This window comes from Cervus elaphus, chromosome 3 (genome assembly GCF_910594005.1).
Source record: "Cervus elaphus chromosome 3, mCerEla1.1, whole genome shotgun sequence".
In the NCBI taxonomy this organism is placed as follows: Eukaryota; Metazoa; Chordata; class Mammalia; order Artiodactyla; family Cervidae; genus Cervus; species Cervus elaphus.
Window position 1 is genome coordinate 40,676,480 of NC_057817.1, and position 21,187 is coordinate 40,697,666.

General features: G+C 40.8%; 2 protein-coding genes and 1 long non-coding RNA gene across 16 annotated transcripts in view; 2 read left to right on the forward strand and 1 right to left on the reverse strand.

The window, feature by feature from the left end:
* Positions 1-830: 830 nt before the first annotated feature.
* On the reverse strand, positions 831-10,684 carry LOC122683412. The gene is made up of 3 exons (XR_006337754.1): positions 9,704-10,684; positions 8,208-8,319; positions 831-1,578 (listed from the first exon to the last, which is right to left on the reverse strand). It is a non-coding gene; the product is annotated as an uncharacterized LOC122683412 (long non-coding RNA).
* A 2,759-nt stretch (positions 10,685-13,443) lies between these two features.
* Positions 13,444-20,179, forward strand: LOC122678892 (basic proline-rich protein-like). Its single transcript, XM_043879083.1, has 3 exons — positions 13,444-13,448; positions 15,013-15,109; positions 19,619-20,179. The coding sequence occupies exons 1-3, from the start codon at positions 13,444-13,446 to the stop codon at positions 20,177-20,179; spliced, it is 663 nt and encodes a 220-aa protein (XP_043735018.1).
* Positions 19,945-21,187, forward strand: part of KIF21A (kinesin family member 21A) — a 174,639-nt gene continuing 173,396 nt past the window's right edge. For 11 of the 14 annotated variants that reach the window (XM_043887034.1, XM_043887042.1, XM_043887051.1 and 8 more), the window contains exon 1: positions 20,126-20,302. In XM_043887034.1, coding sequence (XP_043742969.1) covers positions 20,259-20,302 — 44 coding nt within the window. In that variant the 5' untranslated portion in view covers positions 20,126-20,258. Of the gene's footprint in view, positions 20,303-21,187 lie in introns of all 14 variants that reach the window. The other 3 variants (XM_043887071.1, XM_043887088.1, XM_043887087.1) reach the window with 2 other exon arrangements.

The following is a 21,187-nucleotide window of genomic DNA, read 5'->3' on the forward strand; positions in this document are numbered from 1 at the left end:
CTTTTTGTTCTAGTTTAAAATTTTTATGTACTCAAGTTTGTCAAGATTTTTCCTTATGGCTTTTATGCCACATGTTTTACTTTTCATCTAATATATATATACTTCTGGTTTTTATATGTGGGTATTTAATACCCTAGAAGTTTATTTTTCTGTATAGAATGAGAAATGGGTCTCCCTTTTTCTTCCCATAGGAATAGAAATCTTCACATGAGTAATCTGGAATTTGGTCATCTGTCCAGGTTTGAGCACTTGCACTTCACATCCCCTCAAATTTGCCTCTTAGCTATACTGTGGCCTCTTAAAAAATAACAGTAGATAATCTGATTAATTCTTTCTCAATCTTAGTTTTCTGCCCTGCATATGGAGCTAACCATGGGGCAGTACATGGACATCCAGATAAGTACCATTGAGAGGCAGTGTGAGATGAAGAGTGGTAATCCAGTAGGTAAGCAGGTCACTTTCCTATGAAAGTGGCTTAGCTGCCATAACAAAATTCCACGGACAGAGAGGCTGAAACAACAGCAATTTATTTCTCACATTTCTGAAGGCTGCAAAGTCCAAAATCAATGTGCTGGCTGAGTTATGTGCCTGGTGAGAACCCTTCCTGGCTTTCTACGGCTGCCTTCTTGCTGCTTGCTCATATGATTTCTTCTTTGTGCACACTGGAAAAGAGATTGCTTTCTGGTGCCTCTTTTTAAAAGTCACTAGCTACAATACTTTGGCCACTTGATGCGGAGAGCTGACTCATTTGAAAAGACCCTGATACTGGCAAAGATTGAGGGCAGGAGGAGAAGGGAATGACAGGATGAAATGGTTGGATGGCATCACCTGCTCAATGGACAGTTTGGGTAGACTCCGGGAGTTGGTGATGGACAGGAAGGCTTGGTGTGCTGTGGTTCATGGGGTCATAGAGTCGGACACAACTGAGCGGCTGAAGTGACTGAACTGAATCTCATCATGGGGATCCCAACTTTGTGAGCTCATGTAAACCCTAACATCTTCTAAAGCCCCATCTCTGAATACTGACACAACGGGGCCTAGGACTTCAGTATATAAATTGGAGGGGGACACAGTATTCATTCTATAACAGTCACTATTCCTGGGCATTAGGTCATATTTTCATCCTAAATAACCTTCAGGGCTGGGCTGACCATAGAAGGTGTCATCATCTGCCACTCTGAGGTTTGTTGCTTAGTCACTAAGTAGTGTCTGGCCACTCTGAGGTCAGCCCACAATAAGGCAGAAGCTTGTGCCACTTCAGCGTGTTCAGTGGTTGGCCCAATGCAGGCAGGAGCAGCCCAGTGTATTAGGGCATACCACTTGCCTACCCTTTCTAGAAAGAATGATACATAGAATAGTGCCAATTATGGCTGAGATGACAAGGAGCCTTATAGCCATTGTCATTCAAAGTTATCAGCTGGATTCTTCTCTCAAAGTCTATGTCCTTCAGCATCTGATGCACGCTGGATACCACAACTCTGGTGATGGCAGCAAGGACTTCATGCACATGGTCTTGGTACTTCTGTCCTGGCCTCGGCCTCACCTTAGGCTTGGAGTTCCACATGGGAAGTGCAGAGCCTGGACTTGGAGAAACAAGACATTTTAAAAGCATTCCACCCACGACGAAAAAACCAAACAAAATAATTTGGTATTTAGATTAACTAAGAAATTTAAATTATTTTAAATAATCAGATAATGTTATTATGTGTTACCAAATGAAAGCATCAAATATGTATTAATGAGGGGTATAGGAAAATATGAGAAGCAACAAAAATTACTAATGCACGATGGTACACATGTGAGTGCCTTTTTTGCTATGAAAACTCATAACATTTTATTTATATTTAGCATTTGCTTCTGAGTCCAAACTCTCAGCTCAGAATATGAGAGATATTTGACATAATAAAACTTCCCACATCTTTTTTTGTATGTTATCCTGAGCTGTTTTTCAAATTAAAAAAATAGCAGGATCAAAGTAAAACCCTTGGGCACATCTGCATACCCTGGACGTGCAGTAAAGGTGCTACAACTTAATTGGTATACCTGTGCTCCACAAATAGCAGCTTTTCCTTAACTAAAGTTTGTGTTAGTTAATGTTTGGGCTTGAAGAAAGTGGTGTTCATTTATCCTTTTATTGAGTAAATATTTCTTGAACATCTACCTCGTGCTATTGCACCATGGTAGATATTGGTTGCAAAGGAGTGAATAAGACATATGCTTTGCTGGAAATTACAGTCAAGTGGAAGAATACTGGAGTGGGTATCCGTTCCCTTCTCCAGGATCTCTTCCCAACTCCGGGATTGAACTTGGGTTTCCTGAATTGCAAGCAGATTCTTTACTGTTTGAGGAACCAGTGAAGCCCCAAGTAGAGTTTTCAGTCAAATGATAAGGAATAGAATATATCAAGAGGACAAAGATTTGATAGAGAACAAGTAATATGGATGTGATCAAGGTGGAAGTTTGAACAGGAGGCTTAAACTGTTAAGAGGATAGAGAACTCTGAAAATGGCAGGGAAATAATCTCAGGTATGGAGATAACAAATAATGTGTCTTAGAAACATACATATAACATTATTCTTTGATTTTAGTTTATTTATGCATAATTTTAGCTGATTGATTTATTTGTATGCCTGCATCAGGGTTTACTTGCAGAATGAGGACTCTTTGTGGCATCATTTGACTCTTCTGTTCTGGTGCACAGACTCTCTCTAGTTGTGGCATGCAGGCTTAGTTCCTCTGAAGCATGTGGGATCTTAGTTCCCTGATCAGGGATAGAACCCTCGTCTCCTGTATTGCAAGGCAGATTCTTAACTGGACCGTGAGGAGAATCCCCCAAACGGTTCTTTGATCCTAATTTGGAAACCACAATATTTCATGGAATCTTTATCAGGTTCATAGAAATAGTAAAAAATGATTATTTTGGGAAGTATTCTTTTAGAAAAATGCATGTGTATAGAGCACATTACACTATTAATGTTTTGATTTGCTATGTTAATTTTTTTAAACTAAACACTCAAATATTTCCAAAATCTTAATGACACAAATTAATTTGAAGATAATTTGACAGCTGTTCTGGTGTTTCAACACTGATGTGTGGAATGAATTGCTTGGGGTTGATTTTGTAGATCTTTTTCCTTCTCTTGTATTTCGTGACTATGTAAGTCCCTTTAACATTTGTTGTAAAGCTGGTCTGGTGCTACTGAATTCTGTTAACTTTTGCTTGTCTGAAAAGCTTTTTATTTCACCATCAATATTGAATGAGATCCTTGCTCGGTACAATAATCTTGGTTGTAGATTTTCCCCTTTCAGAACTTTAAATATATCCTGCCATTCCCTTCTGGCCTGCAGTTTCCACTGAAAGATCAGCTTTTAAATGTATGGGGTTTTCCCTTTTATGTTACTTGTTGCTTTTCCCTTGCTGCTTTTAATATTCTTTCTTTGTGTTTAGTCTTTGTCAGTTTGATTAGTATGTGTCTTGGAGAGTTTCTCCTTGGGTTTATCCTGTATGGGACTCTTTGTGCCTCTTGGACTTGATTGACTATTTCCTTTTCCAAGTTGGGGAAATTTTCAACTATAATCTCTTCAAAAATTTTCTCATAATCTTTCTTTTTCTTTTCTTCTTCTGGGACCCCTATAATTTGAATGTTGGTGCATTTGATGTTGTTCCAGAGGTCTCTGAGACTATCCTCAGTTCTTTTCATTCTTTTTACTTTATCCTGCTCTTCAGAAGTTATTTTCACCATTTTATCTTCCAGCTCACTGATTCATTCTTCTGCTTCAGACATTCTGCTATTGATTCCTTCTAGAGTATTTTTAATTTCAGTAATTGTGTTGTTTGTCTCTGTAAGTTTATTCTTTAATTCTTCTAGGTCTTTGTCAATTGATTCTTGCATTTTCTCCATTTTGTTTTCAAGGCTTTAGATAATTTTTGCTATCATTATTCTGAATTCTTTTTCAGGTAGTTTCCCTATATCCTCTTCATTTATTTGGACTTCTGTGTTTCCAATTTGTTCCGTCATTTGTGTAGTATTTCTCTGTCTTTTCATTATTTTTTTTTAAACTTATTGTGTTTGAGGTCTTCTTTTCCCAGACTTCAAAGTTGAATTCTTACTTCCTTTTGGTTTCTGCCTTCCTAAGGTTGGTCCAGTGGTTTGTGCAAGCTTTTTGCGCAAGATTTGTGCTGAATTTTTGTTTGTTTGTTTGTTTTTCTTCTGATGGGCAAGGCTGAGTGAGATGGTAATCCTGTCTGCTGATGACTGGATTTGTATTTCTGTTTTGTTTGTTGTTTAGATGAGGTGTCATGCACAGGGTAATACTAGTGGTTGGGTGATGCTGGGTCTTGTATTCAAGTGATTTCCTTTGTGTGAGTTCTCACTATTTGATACTCCCTAGGGTTTGTTCTCTGGTAGTCTAGGGTCTTGGAGTTAGTGCTCCCACTCCAAAGGTTCAGGGCTTGATCTCTGGTCAGGAATGAAGATTCCACAAGTGGTTTGTTATGGCATTAAGTGAGATTAGAACAAGTACCCAAAAATGAGAAAGCAAAGATGAACCCCAGACAAATGGCAGTTACAAAATCAGGCAAACAATAATTAAAATAATGGAATATACACATATACATATATACCCATAAGCAAAATCAAATAGTCCAACAAAAAGTACAGTAGCTTGACCTGATGAGCAAAGGAAATAAAAAATTATATTTACCAGTTAAGAATAAAACTAACTAAAGCACAAACTGGAAAACAAAACTAAAACAAGGTGCCTATTGGGGAATAAATCAATGAAAACAAAACTAACAAATATGTTGAGAGGAAAGGAAAGAAAGAAAAGAAAGCAAGAATAGATATGCAAAGTTAAACAGAGGTAGATGAAGAAGACTTATATACATTAAAGATTAACTACAAGGGGAAAAGAAAAGGAAAGGTAAGCAAAGGAATAAATGTAGAAAAAACATAATAGGCTAAAAAAATAAAAATTAAAATTATAAAAAAGAGAAAAGAAATAAAAAAGGAAGAAGAAAGGAAAAAAGGAAAAAGAAAGGGAAAACTCCACAGAACTGCAAAAGCCCAAAATACAGGCAGAGGTTTATAACAACAAGAAAGTGTGACCAAATATACACATGTACATATACACCCATAAGCAAAATCAAAGCAGTCCAACAAAAATAAAGTACAATAGACTGACCTGGCTAACAAAGGATACCAAAAATTACATCTACCAGTTAAGAACAAAACTAACTAAAGCACAAACTAGAAAACAAAATTAAAGCAAGGTGCCAAATGGGGAATAAAGCAATGAAAATGAAACTAACAAATATGTTGACAGGAGAGGAGAGAAAGAAAAGAAAGAAAGAATAGATATGCAAAGTTAAATAGAGATAGCTAAAGAAGATTTATATACATTAAAGAATAGTTGCAAGGGGAAAAAAGAATAGTAGGAAAAGCAAACAAAGGAATAAATGTAGAAAAAATAATAATAGGTTTAAAACATTAAAATTAAAAAAAGAGAGAGAGAAAAATAAGGAAAACTCCACAGTACCGCAAAAGCCCAGTGTAGAGGTAGAGATTTATGACAATACAAAATGTGAGTGGAAAAAAAAAAAGCTCAAAAGCTTAATTAGATTTCATAGTGCCAATAAAATCGACAACTACAACGTGGGTGGGGGGGGGGGAAAGAAACATAAGAATAATAAATATATTTCTTGAGTCACTGCTGTCAAAGAGCTTTCCCTCGCTGAAAGTCACAGTCCACCTCATCTCCCTAAGGTGCCCTCCGACACTGTGCGGATCTCTGGACCTGCTGTGGGGGGACCTCAGTTTCTAATCTGGTCCTACTCCTATCTGTTCTTGCCTCCAATGTCCTCAGCTATCAGAACTAGTGTGTCTTCTTTTGTGGGAGCTCTCAATGTCCTTTTATATAGTCCATAGATCCAGAGTCTGCCTAGTTGATCGTGTGGATATAATCTGCAGCTTGTACATCTGGTGGGAAGGTTTTTGGGTCTTCTTCCTTAGCCACACTGCCCCTGTGGTTTTATTTCCACCTTTGCATGTGGGGTTTGCACCTGAGGCTGCCCTGGAGGACTTGGATCTGCCCCAGTGAGGGCCAGGTGTGGAGGTGGTAAAGTTGCTTGGGTCGCAGGGGTTCTGGCAGCACCAGGTACTCAGGGGAGTTGGCGATTAGGGCAGCAGGAAATATAGCACTCTAGAAGGGTGTGGCAACCAGTATTGGCCACTACACTCCCGTATTCTTGCCTGGAGAGCCCCCCCCCCCCCCCCCCCGACAGAGAAGCCTGGCAGGCCACACTCTACAGGGTCCCGTAGAGTTGGACATGATGGAAGCGACCCTGCACATATAGACACAAGATTTTTTTTTTTTTGCCTGTGGCAGCTCTGCCCCAGTGAGAGTTGAGCATGAAGGTGGTGTGGCTGCTTGGCTTGTGGGGACCCTGGCAGCGCAGAGTGTGCAGGGACACGGACCGCCTCTGCCCCAGGAGTTATGGCCCTACCTAGGTCTTTTTTCCAAGCCTCTTGTATCTGGCGATCAGACGGCCTCCCTTGCCTGGGGTCCTTCTCTGTAGATTGGCGTGTCAGGCTCTTAATGGGGCACCCTGGGTGGGGTCCTACTCTAGTTCCGCGCATCAGTTACTTAAAGGAGCATCCTTGGTTGTGTCCTACCCTGTAGTTCCGCGCGTCAGGAGTTGATGGCCAGCCTCTCTATTGTTCAGCTGCCCATGCTGGTGTGTGGGAAGAGAGAGGATATGGTGATGGTTCCACCCCCTACGTGTGACTCAGCAGTATTACCTTGTGTCCATGGCTGCCCGGCTTTCCTCCACAGGCATTTCACACCACAGTCTCCTCCCTCACATCCCCTAGATCTGTCTCTCCAGAGCCAACAGCAGCCCTCGCCCTGGGATTGCTCCACAATCCCTAAATTCCAGCTGCTTGCTGCTGCGCCTTCCAGAGGACTTGCATCCCTGTTTGGGGTATATATGGCGGCAGCAAGGACTGTCTGATTCTCATTCCACTGAGGCTTACACAGATCACCTGTTTTACTCCCAGCCTTAAATGTTTCTCCTCTGACTCAGACAATTGCCCCAATGTGAGGATTGGACCCCTGCTTCCGTCACCCACCCGCTGAGGGCAGGCCCAGTCCTACTAACACTCCTGTTTCCCCCCTAGTGTCTTCATCCTACTGAGTTTTGCGTGGTTCTATATATTTGTTTCCACTGGTCAGTTACTCCTGTCCATTCTCAGCTGGTGTTCTGTATGCACTTCTGTGTCTGAAGGTGTATTTCTGATGTATCCATGGAGAGAGATGTACTCCATGTCCACCGACTCCTCCGCCTTCTTGTTCTCCCTAACTTATTTTAAAATGAGTATTTCCAGTATGTAATAATGTTGATACTCTGGTTTGATAATTACGGGATATTTATCAGTTCACTTGCTCAGTCGTGTCCAACTCTTTGCAACCCCATGGACTGCAGCACGCCAGGCTTCTCTGTCTATCACCAACTCCCAGAGTTTACTTAAACTCATGTCTATTGAGTCGGTGATGCCATCCAACCATCTCATCCTCTGTCGTCCCCTTCTCCTTCTCTTCCTTCTCCCCCTGATTTACAGGGATATTTATATATGTAATTGTACTAAGGGAGCTGAACATAAGGGAACTCTTTGTTCTACTTTTGCAACTCTTTTTAGGCCTAAAATTATTTCAAAATGAAAAACTATAAATGAAACACACATTCATGTGAGCGTGTGTGTGTGTGTGTGCGCGCGCATGCGCGTGTATGTGTGTATCTCCAGAATCTAACCAGTTCTCATTGCCTTTACTGGTACTGGTCAGATCATCTTCTGCTTAGATTACAGCGATAGCTGCCTAAACATCTCCCACGTTCTATTGCTAGCTTCTCTCAGTTTATTTTCAACCCACTGTTCATAGTGACTCTATTAGAACATAGTGAGTTATGTCATCGCTTAGCTCAGTGTGATCCAAAGGCATTCTATCCCACTCCTTGATTTCAGTGGCATACAAAATGTACCTTGCATGACAATTTGATGACACTTTGGCCTTTTCTACCTTGTACTATCACCATCCTCTACTTCCGTGATCGCATTTCCCATTCTTGTTCCTGGCTTGTCATATTGGCCACTTCATTGCTCCTTAAACAAACATCAGATGTGTTTCCACTTGCAGGTCTTTGCACTTACTGTTCCCTCTACCAGGGATGTTATTCTAGTTTCCCCATGTCTCATCCTTTCACTTCTTTTCAGGTCTTTACTCAATGTCATCCTCTTATTGAGATTCTTCCTGATTATTTTCCTTAAAATACAAAACATTACCATCACCCATGCATTCTGTATACTCTTTTTTTTTTTGTATAGCATTAATTATCATTAAGCATGTATTATATTGTGTTTATATTGCTTATTGTCTTTCTCTCTCCTAAAAATGCAAGCTGCATGAAGGCAAAAATTTTTGCGCATTTTGTTTTCTGTTGTATTTCCAGTGCTTAAAACTGGTTTACACACTATAGATAATCAAAACATAGTTACTGAATAAATGGTTGCATGAATGGGTAGTAATCACCATACAGACTGAATTTAAGCAATGGAATAAAGTATAAAAAGGAAAGAGAAAAGGGCCCTGGACCAAGACTTGCGAGTTTCAAATCTTACAAACTGGGAAGTGAAGGCCTGCAAAGAAGTCCAAAATACAGTCACCTGAATTACTGGTTTAAGTAGCAAGTATCTCAGGAATAAAAGAGCACAGTCAACTATTAATTGCTATTTGGAATTCAAGAACAATGAAGGAGGACTTTTAATCATCTATGAACATTTACTAAGTATCAAATATGTGTTGTTTGGAGATATAGTGAGCTTACAATCTAGTGGAAGAAACACTGTTAAAAAGATAAATTCAAAGAAAATTAATAACTTTAATAATGCCCATGTTCAATGCGAATATATAAAAGGGGTTTCTTTGATCTAATTTAAGTATGAGGGTATAAAGAAGAGCCTCAGAACACTTTCAAGATTGGGCAGAATTTGGCCAAAGACATAAGGGTTAAAATGGAAATAAGTTAATGAAAGTAGTTTTAAATATGATGTCACTTAAGCACTAAAACACTTTTTGAATTGATTTAATGACTTATAAGTAGAAATAAAATTTAGTTCAAATTCTTTTTTATCTTCATTACAAACTCCTCAAGGGAATAACTGCACTCTTGCCTTCCTATCAACAATCCTTAGTTCCCTGGACACTTAGCTCTCCATTACCCTGTCCTTCTAAAGCTACCCTCTATGTTTACAACTAGCTGTGTGGATCTGACAGATCCATTGATTGTTCCTCTGTTCTCTTTCCCTTTATATCTCCATTGCCTTTATGCTTGTATTCCACCCATCATTTGACATTGTCTCTACCTTTATTTTTGTCATATTTCTTCATCCCGAATCTTCTACTATTCACTTTTTCTTTCTGCTTTCTTCTACCAGATGTGCTCTCTCTTCCTTCCACCCAATTATTAATAACACTGCAATTATTATCTCAGCTATCTAGGATGAAACAAAAGCTCAAATATTAAGGCCAGACAAAGAAAAATTTAAACATAAAACATTTTCTTTATCCTTTGGCCTTTCCCTCTCTTCTAATGTGCATTGTGATTCTGTATTATGTGTTAACCAGACCTCGCCAATGGCAGAAATACCTTCTCAACCATAAAGATCGATTTTTCTACTTCTGGTGCCAGCCATGTAATTCCTTAGAAGGTGATGTTTCTTTCTCAATCTTACAAAGGTAGGAGCCCGGCCGGCCACCCCATGAACACAGCATAACCTAGTCCAGGAATAGAACATTGAGTGTCCCATCAATGAAATTCTTCCCTGATTTGAGAACGAGCATTCTTAGTGCCTTGGGACAAATTGCTCGTGAGATGTCTCCTAAAGTTTGATCGAAATTAAGACAAAAAGAGAGGGGAATGTAAAATAAAGAATGTTGCCCACCATCCAGTTCTACAAGAATCCAGTCATTAGCCACTGCAGTTGCTGACCTATAATACATCTGGAAAGGAATTCAGAGTGAAGATCAGGATAAGACACTCTGTGCTCTGTGAAAAATGACAGAACTGGCCCTCAGATAGATATTTTCCAGAGAAAATTTGTGATCGTGCCTCTTCCCAATATTTAGAAAAGCACTAAAACCATTAACTAACATGAATTTTCCTTTCAAATAACAGTGACCTTCTACCAAGATATGTGTTTGATTGCCCATTCAGTTCAGTTCAGTTCAGTCGCTCAGTCATGTCTGACTGAGCGACTCTTTGTGACTCTGTGATTGCACATATTCCCTTCACAAAAAATCACATATACACTGGTCTCTGCTTTACCTCTCCTGAACAATTCTTAGAGCTCTCTGTGAGACTGTCTCCTGATAATAATACTGAGGTTGGCTTAAATAAAATTTTCCATTTCTTTCTAAGACTATTAATTTTTCATAGGCACCTGCATTTAGTGATATTTTAAAACTACTTTATAAATTCACAGTATTTGATTGAAGGACTCTCTTGTTGTTCAGGCGCTCAGTTGTGTTCGACTCTGTGACCCCATGGACTGCAGCACGCCAGGTTTCCCTGTCCTTCACTGTCTCCTGGAGTTTGCTCAAACTCATGTACATTAGGTCAATGATGCCATCCAACCATCTCATCCTCTGCATCCCCTTCTCCTCTTGCCTTCAATTTTTCCCAGCATCAGGGTCTTTTCCAATGAGTCGGCTCTTTGCATCAGGTGGCCAAAGTATTGGAACTTCAACTTCAGCATCAGTCCTTCCAATGAATATTTGGGGTGGATTTCCTTTAGGATCCACTGGATTGATCCCCTTGATATCCAAGGGACTGTCAAGAGTCTTCTCCAGCACCATAGTTTGAAAGCATCAGTTCTTCGGTGCTCAGCCTTTTTTATTGTCCAGCTCTCACATCTGTACATGACTACTGGAAAACTGACATATCTCCCTTGTTCACTCCAGTTGATGCATCTTTTTGGTGGTCTCTTTATCCAGTCTTTTTCTTGCTTATGCTTGATGTTTAATATCAAATCCCCTTTTATCCCTCAATATTGCTAATTCCTATTAATTCTTCTCTAAGGATGTCTTTCAATCTAAGTCCTACTTCTGCATTTTCACCATAGTTTATTAAGATGCCTAGTTGAGGCCATTACCATATCATAATCTATTTAGTATGATATGGTTGCCTGAGTGAGCCTCCCAAATTCATCTCACAGACTTGGATCAGACTCATAATGCTTTTTAAAATTTTATTTGACATATTTTAAAATACTGCATCTGTCTTATCAGTGCAATCAGTTCACTTGCTCAGTCATGTCTGACTCTTTGTGACCGCATGGACTGCAGCACACCAGGCTTCCCTGTTCATCACCAACTCCCGAAGTTTACCCAAACTCATGTCCATTGAGTTGGTGATGCCATCCAACCATCTCATCCTCTGTCATCTCCTTCTCCTCCTGCCTTTCAATCTTTCCCAGCATCAGGGTCTTTTCTGATGAGTCAGCTCTTCTCATCAGGTGGCCAAACTATTGGAGTTTCAGCTTCAGCATCAGTCCTCCCAGTGAATATTCAGGACTGATCTTTAGGATTGACTGGTTTGGTCTCCTTGCAGTCCAAGGGACTCTCAAGAGTCTTTTCCAACACCACAGTTCAAAAGCATCAATTCTTCAGTGCTCAGCTTTCTTTATAGTCTGACTCTCATATCCATACATGACTACTGGATAAACCACAGCTGTGAATAGATGAACCTTTGTCAGCAAAGTAATGTCTCTGCTTTTTAACATGCTGTCTAGGTTTCTCGTAGCTTTTCTTTCAAAGACCAAGCATCTGTTAATTTTATGGCTGCAGTCACCATCTGCAGTGATTTTGGAGCCCAAGAAAATAAAGCCTGTTACTTTCCATTGTTTCCCCTTCTATTTGCCATGAAGTGATGGGACCAGATGCCATGATCTTAGTTTTTTGGGTGCTGAGTTTTAAGCCAGCTTTTTCACTCTCTTCTTTCACTTTCATCAAGAGGTTCTTTAGTTCCTCTTCACTTTCTGCCATAATGGTGGTGTCATCTGCATATCTGAGGTTATTGATATTTCTCCTGGCAATCTTGATTCCAACTTGTGCTTTGTCCATCCTGGCATTTCACATGCTGTACTCTGCATATAAGTTAAATAAGCAGGGTGACAATAAATTATATTAATAAGTATATAATTATATTAAATCTTGTCATACAAATTTAAATGTCTTATATTCTACTTTCATCAGTCTAAACTCCTCTGCTTTCCAGATCCTACCCATGTTATTTCTCTTTGATATTGAAACACACCTTTTTATGGTGTATGCATAAGCAAATGTATTTAGGGGCTGCCATTAACTTGCTGCTAATTTACTGTCTATTGACATCTTACTGTGTACATATCTCTGTTGCCAATGTCAGAAGTAGAAAGAAGTCCTTCAAATTCTTATTTTTGGCTAAAAAGAAAGTTTAACAACAATTTTCCTAACAGAAATAATTTTTCCCTTTTGCACTTCTGCGAAAATTGAAGAGGTGGCTTGGGATCATAAAATAAATACAAATGTCACCAGTTTCTCCTGTCTGGGAGGCTTTTCTTGGCAGAGTCTACTGGGAAATAACTGACCAAATCAAGGAAGTAAAAACAGAGTTGATATTAATTTAGGAAAAGTTTCTTGACATTTAACTTGTGTGTTTTCCCTTAAAAAGCACTGATTCTACCAAATGGATACTTTTATTGAGATAAATCTAAGCATATGTTTTTTGCAAAAGTTGATAAAATATTTACCATATAGCTATAAATTATAATTAACTTTAACTTCATATTTTTAATTACTTTAGGTCTTTTAAAAATAGATTAAGGACAAAAACCCAGAACTTCATTAATCTTTTGGTTTCAGGGTATTCAGAACCATGAGAATTTGAAAAATACCCATGTAGAGGTAACAAGAAAAGAAAATGTTTAGAAAAGAGAAAATAATCTACCAACAATAAATGCTGGAGAGGGTATGTAGAAAGGGGAACCTTCCTGCATTGTTGGGAATGTAGATTGATACAGCCATTATGGAGAACAGTATTAGTATTCCTTAAAAAAATAAAAATAGATTAATTAATTAAAAATACATAAATAAAAAAAATAGGACTACCATATGACCCATGAAAATACCCTGAGAAAATGCTAATTCAAAAGACACACTGCATCATGATGTTCATTGCAGCACTACTTACAATAGCCAGTGCGTGGAAAAAAATCTAAATGTCCATTGACAGATGAATGGATACAGAAGACGTGGTACCTATATGCAATGGAATATTCCTCAGCAATAAAAAGAACAGAACTGGATCATTTGTAGAGATATGGATGGCTCTCTAGTCTGTCATACGGTATGAAGTAAGTGAGAAAAACAAGTATCATATATTAATGCACATATGTGGAATCTAGAAAAATGATACAGGACCTGTTTGCAGGGAAGAAGGAGAGATGCAAGCATTGAGAATAAACCTGTGGACAAGGGGGAAGGTGGGGGGGATGAACTGGGAGATTTGGGATTGATGTACGTGCCTGCCATGTGTAAAACAGAGCTAGTGGGAACCTGCTGTATTGTGCAGGGAGTTCAGCTTGGTGCTCTGTGGCGACCTAGGTGGAGGGGATGGGAGTGCTGGAGGGAGATCCAAGAGGGAGGGAGTATATGAATACATATAGCTGATTCACTTCATTATACAGCAGAAACTAACACAACATTGCAAAGCAACTGTACCCCAATAAAAATTAAATGAAGGCAGTAATTTCAATCAACAGATATGGGGTTGGTGGTATTGATGAATAAGTTAAAAAAGGATGGGCTAGTAAATAATGAAATGTTTACAATTAAAAAACACTAATAAAATTATCTTTCGGTGATTGAGTTCTATATTTCCAAATTAAAAACATACATACACACACACAAAGAATGAGGTTTTAGTGAATGATGATCCAAATGGCTTATCAAGTTCTGTCCTGCACAGTTAGAAAAAACACACTCCTCTTACTAGCTTGGCACAAGATGTTGGCTCAAGACCAGCATGACTTAATAGCTGTAATTTGCATTTGAATGCAATTAACTGGGCCAGTACTTTGGGGTAATCAAGTTGCATGCAATACACATATGCTGAAAACTCAACAAAAGTCCAAGCCCTGGAGAGACTGGAGAGAACAGTCTTTATTCTTTGAATTTCTCACAGATTTGGAATTCAGGTCGAAGACTTTACATGCAATTTTAAATTTCAAATTCTGATTTTAAGTGTAAGCAATGAAATATAACCTGTATCTGTTTATTCTTAATAAAGAGAAGTTTACCTACCTGCCGTTTTTTTCTCTTAGAAGAAAAATTTCAGTTTTTGAAAAAGTGATTTATGTTATTTTTAAATTTTCAAGCAAGATACAAAGAAAGAAAAGAATCACTCAAACCTTTGTTTTCCACCCAGAAATAATTCTCACCAATATTTAAAATAAACATAAATGAAAAAAGTGTATACAGGTAAAAGTTTGATCTTTTAGTAATGTTATGAGTCATTAAAAATAAATTTTACAAGATGTTAAACTGCTTTTATCATGAGAGAAACTACTATGATAAGTATTTAAGCTCTCCTTGTGTCACTTTTCAATAATATATTCTTCATATGCAAACACTTGCAGTTTAGATTTTCTAAGTCTCCAAAATAAAATGTATAATGAAGCCAAGAGTGAAGACCAAAGAGTCCAGAACAGAGAGTTAAGATGCTTGGATTTTTATTTAGCTCTGCTAGTAATTTACTGTGTAATACGTGTTTGTGTTGGGAACAGGCGGAACTGGTGTGGTGATGAATTCTCTCAGCAACTGTTTCCTTATCTGTAAAATGAAAGAGGTGAACTAGAATTGGAAAGTGTCCTCTGTTTCCAAAATCAACGAAATCTTGCTTACATTTTCTCGGCTCAGGTGCTCTGGTTTCCTTCCCGAGAGTTTGCATGCCACTTTTAATAGACACTATGATCAGGACACAGTCCCTCTGAGGACCATTACCAATGGGCAGCAGGTGATCTGCAGTGAAAACTTGTTCTGTACTGAAAGCATACCATATCTTTCTGGTAATCACTGATTTACACAAGGAAGCATTGGCTGCACTCTAGAATTTTCCACAAACTCCACCCATTAGGAATTTATGATTTAGTTGAGGAGTTAAAAAGTAATGATTAGAACAACAACAAAGACATATATGAAGTACAAAGGAGATATGGAAGAAGAAAAATAATATACATTTGGTCCAGAGGAGGAGTGAAATCAGGAAAAGTCTGAAGAAGGAGGTAATTTTTGACTTAGGCCTGACACATGGACAAGATTTTAATAGAGGCTTTTGGGGAGGCTTCTGTTTACTCATATGCAAAATGAGTAATATGCAAAAAGTGATCATTGTACCCATCTACTAGAATCATTGAATCAAGTGAAATAATGCATGTCAGTCACTTAACACATTGCACTAGCATGGTGGAAAAGCCCTATACATGCTTAGTATTGTTATTAATAGGGACAGTGTATAAAAAAATCTAATCATTGAAGGAGAATTGATATTTCTGATTATGGTATTAAGGATTAGTCTTCTAAAGGGTTTTTTCAAAAAGATTTCTGAGGAGATATTTGTCTGGGCATGCTCTTCCAAAGCCAGCTGTTTGCGCATAGAGTTGTAATCAGTAGTATTTCTTTTAATCTTTCTGCTAGAAGCAAAAAGGAAGAAGCAAATAACTTTTAATGACTGATTAGAATGTGGAAACCAAAATAAAACACACAGTAGATAGTCTAGAAGGAAAAAACTGGTGATGGTTGTTCTCGTGCATGTTGTAGCTTTCTTTTGGATGCTTGTTTAGGGTGTGATGGGCTTCCCTGACAGCTCAGCTGGTAAAAATCTGCCGGCAGTGTAGGAGACCTGGGTTCAATCCCTGGGTCGGGAAGATCCTCTGGAGACGTGAATGGCTACCACTCCAGTATTCTTGCCTGGAGAATTCCATGGACAGAGGAGCTTGGTGAGTTACAGGATACTGGAGTGGGTTGCCATGCCCTCCGCCAGGGGATCTTCCTGACCCATAGTCTCCTGCGTCTCCTGCATTGGCAGGAAGATTCTTTACCACTGCGCCATCTGGGAAGCTCGAAGGTATCTTTCGTCCAAATACACCTTAGGCGGTGTACCTTAAAGCATCAGTACCTGCTTTGTAAAGCAATTTATATTTATAAATATATTTATATTGTATATTAAATATATATGTAGCTCTTTTTATAGCTACCTTTATTGTGCACTTACTGTGTTAGTGGTGTGATTAACATGTGATAAGCAAAGCTCTCAATCTACAAAACAACTTCATAAGACCAAAAATACATACAAGAAGCATCTTACCCAAAGTCACATAGTCACTCAGCTAACATTTAATGACCTGTACTATATGTCAGACACTGTTTTAGGAGCTACAGATACATTAGTGAATAAAACAGAAAAGATCTCTGCCATCTTAGAGGAATTGTATAATTTATAATTCCAAAAATGAGTTAAGTGCTTTTCTATTCATACTTAAAAGTTGGCATTAAACAATATAAAGATGAATAGTAAATTTTGCCAATAATTAAAATTTTTAATTTTTCTTTATGGAAAATAACATTAAATACTAAGTTAAAAAAAAAAGAAAAAGCATGACAAGTTGAGTGGGAAAACTCAGAAGAAAGGAAAAAGCTTTTATTTTTTACTAACATTAATAACATTATTACATTAGTTTTATAATAAGACATTCTGTATTTTCACTTTGCACTGGACCATGCAAATCCTGTGAGCTGGCCTTGTGGGAGTGCTACTTTAGACTGAATTATCAGGAGAGGTCCCTCTGAGGAAACTGCATTTAAGCTGATATTTAAAAGACCAAAAGAAGCCAACCATGGGAAGATTAGGGAAAAAACATTTCCGGTAGAGGGATCAGTTAGCGCAAATGTCCTAAGGCAAAGAAACTGTTTTCAAGAAAAAGAAAAAAAGGCTAATTTCACCAAAAAGTAGTTTCTAAAATTTGGAATGGCAAAAGATAAGCTTAGAGTTTGGAGAGGCCAGAGTGTGAAAAGCTTTGAATCTAGAAGAATTCATTCTATTTGTGTTAGTTAGCTATTGGAATGTTTCAGGCAGAGGAATAACATAGATGACTGATGCTTTAAGAGATCTTTTTTTTTTTTTTCTTTTTTGCAGTGAGGATGCAATAGTGGACTCAGGGAGATCATCCTGAGTCGTCTATACCTGAAAGAACTCCTCATCCTTCCAGATGGAATTTATCATACTTTTCTCATTATTTCTTTTATTGCACTTATAGCTTTTCAAATTTGTCTTTCTGAACTAAACTGTTACAGTCTTAATTCTCTCCATATAACTAGCGCCCAGCATCGCATGCATATTGCAGTCACTTATTAAATCTTTATTGAGTAAATAATTGGGAAAGGAATTTTTACTCTTATGTTAGAAGCTCTTTCCTCAGAATCTTCTTCAACTTAAGGTAATTAATTAGAAGATTCAAAAGGAAAGGGGTTATAGCAGACATAAGGACTCTGAAGCAAATAAAAAATATATAGTTGATTTAAAAATGTTGAAATTTGGGAGAAAAATACTGACTCAATCACAATAGGAATTTGAATTTTTATGTTACCTCTTCCTGAATCCATATGCAACATGTATCCATATATATGCATAATCCATATGCAACATAATCCATATGCAACACAGCTATTACTGGTGTTAATAATTTCACTGCAAGTTCCAAACTGATGCGGGCTTCCCTGATAGCTCAGTTGGTAAAGAATCTGCCTGCAATGCAGGAGCCCCTGGTTGGATTCCTAGGTTGGGAAGATCTGCTGGAGAAGGGATAGGCTACCCACTCCAGTATTCTTGGGCTTCCCTTGGGCTCAGCTGGTAAAGAATCCGCCTGTGAAGTGGGAGACCTGGGTTTGATCCCTGGGTTGAGGAGATCCCCTGGAGAAGCGAAAGGCTACCCACTCTAGTATCCTGGCCTGGAGAATTCCATGGACTACAGTGACTTTCACTTTCACTTTTCCAAAGTGATGGCCTGGGATTGAAGTTGGCCCCAGACCTATTTTGATTGATTTGCATAGTATGCAAATATAGTGCTGAATTAGTTATTGATGTTTAAAACTAAGGAATTTTCACATAAAAGTCTTACTTTTCTCTATCTCTTGAGAAGTAACAAACATATCAGCAAAAAGGCTTGGCAGCATTGGGTCTGCATTCCAGTTGACCAGAGCCAAGAAGGATGTTACTTTTGTAAGAAGCCTATGTTCTCTATTTTAGCACAGTTCTTACTCTGCTTGCTCCACTTACTTAAATTACTTGTCTAGCTCCCGGTGACACTTGTGTTTGTGATATGAATGTACTACTGCTATTTTAAGTGAGTTGTTTTTTTTTTAATAAAAAGGTTTTAAATTATACATTTCTTTTCAGTTTTCTTGCTGTATTTGTTTGGCTTTACTTGCCCACCTTGTAGCTTTTATCAATCAAAGAAGCAAGGTGGCCAGACCAGATCCACCCAAATGTGGGACTGCCAGGGAAGGAGAAAATCGTGCTCTGATTTGTTGACAGACAAAACATTGAAGGAAAGGAAGCTCTCCAGAGGGCGGCCAGTGGAGAGCTTTGCCACCAGTTTGATCTGCACAAGATACTCACCATCTGTGCCCGCTTGACTTCCTACTTATATGTCTGTTAGGACTCAGAAGAGTATTGAGGTCAAGGGATGGAATAAATTTAAAACGTCTGTTATTACATATCACACAGGCCTTCACTTAAGATCACTCAACACTTATTGTATGTCCCAGTGTGGGCCACTGCCCCGACCCACGCTGCTGTATCTCTGATAAGGATGATTACATGTGCCATTGTTGGTACTTGGGCCACTGTCTTTATTTGGGTGGAGCCATTTAATGTATTATACTGTTTCATATGAAGCCCCCCCCCCCCCCACACACATGTATATATATGGGGCAACCCACAAAAGATAACTGTGTGGCAAAGTTAATAAAGGCTGTTTCTACAAAGCTATCTAAAGGCATGGGGAAGAACAATAGCCACAAGCAGAAATCACAGTGGGTCAATGTTGATATAATCACGGGATTGGGAGGTGCTTTTTGAAGGCTAGAGGGGAAAGAAAGTCCGTTGAGAAGGATGTACTACAAAGCAGGTCCTGGTGGATATACAGTTCTGGGGACTCTTGGCAGTACCAGGGTGCAGTTCATTGACCAGAGTAGAAAGGATTTCACAGAAAGGCATTCAAGGGTCTCGAGTCAATCATTACCACATCCCACAGGCGATGGACTGCAGAACAACCCCGCTGCCCAGAGGCAGTGGCCAAACCAGGGAGCTGGGTTTAGTCTGAATGCCTGACTCCTGGGAAGGACGGCGTTCAGAGGGGGCTGGGGATAAGGGTCAGAGTCCAAGTTGCAGAGAGGACAATAAGCTAAGGGTGGAAACAAAGGCGAAACAGAGCGGCAGCGGGCAGATTGCAAGCTTTGCTTTTAGAAGGCGCAGGCTGCAGCAGGGCTGGCACTAGCCGCGGCGTTCTCACAGCCTGCAAGGGCGCCGGGCTCGTCACCCCGGGGCGTGGGCAACCCGCGGCCGGCATCCCTCCCCCATGCGCCTCCCGGCAAGCAGCGCCTGGCAGTGCCCACCGAGGGCAGGGCGGGGCGCGGGCCGGGCCGCGCTATAGGTGGGGCCGGCAGCTCGGCCGCCGCTGACGCAGTGCGGGCCAGCAGCGGGAGAGTCCAGGCGGGCGTGGAGGGTTCAGCCCGGCCGCCCGCAGGCCGCGTTCCCATCGGAGGGGGCAGGGCGCACTCACCCGGCCAGCAGCAGGCCGCCGGCGGCCTGCTGGCTCCGCCGCCACCGCCGAGCTCGCCATTCAGCGCGCCTCGTCTCCGCCCCAGTCCTGGGGGCCGAGCTGGGGAGAAGGGGCGGGCGCCCGCGAGCAGTGAATCACCGCCTCCGCCTGCCTCCGAGCCGCCGCCACCTTTCCATTCAGTCGCCCAACATGGCTGGAGTGCGGCGGAGGTGAGCCGACCGCCCCCTGCAGCTCCAGCCTCCTGAGCGCGAGCCCCGCGGCTGCAGCGGCGCCTCCGTTCTGCGGTGCAGAGTCCCAGGGAGCCGGCTGTCGCTCGCCGCCGGCATGTGGGGCGCCCCGGACGAGAGCTCGGTGCGGGTGGCTGTCAGGTAAGGACGGACGCGGCGAAGGGCGGGCTGCGGGCTCGCTGAGAGGGTCTGCCCTGACCCGGGGTCCCGGCCGCCGCGCTGCGGAGACCTAAGGAGCCGCCCCGCGGGGACCCGGGGGCTCTGGACACCGAGCCCGCGGGTCCCCGCCGGCCTGGCGCGCGAGGCCGGGTGCTGGCCGGAGAACCTAGCGCCCTCGGCCCCCTGGCTTTTGCAGGTGACGGGCGGCTGCGCGGCGCCGGGTCCCGGGGGGCCCCCTCCGGGTCGCGCACCCCAGGAACAGTTGCCTCAGGTCTGGCCGCCTTGGGCGATCGCCTGTCGGGCTTTGCCCAGAGGAGCTGCCTCTCTCCGGGGTTGTGGTGCGCTTCTTGTGTTTGTAACGTGACTGTCTTCACGGGTACCTGCAGCTCCGGCCTTCGGAGGCAGGAGACAAAGCCTCAGCACAGCGCTGCCAGCCGCGGGGGTCTAGATCTCTGTGGAAATAAATGCGCGTCTTGTTAAGCACCGGCGGGGACTAGATAGCACCAGGGTGTGGGTGTTGAAGACATTTCTGGCGTTGCAAGGGATATTATATTTAAGGGAAAATTCACTGGTGATCAGTCTGTAGAAGGAAGACTCTTCAGTAAGTGGAAGGGTTACATGAGGGAGTGGTGAAAAAGAAACATCCTGAGGTTCAGCAGGGTGGTTACAATACAAAATTACACATTCCCGAGTGTGAGTTTTTAAATGCTGGATACATCAAAATTGTAATTTGGTCAAGGACAGATACATGAGAATCGAACGTAATTTGGATTGTTTTGATACGTATCGAGAAGCGGAGCTCATGGAAAATTGCAACATCATCATTGAAATATTAATGAAGGCTTCATGGTAGAATAAGTGCGTTTC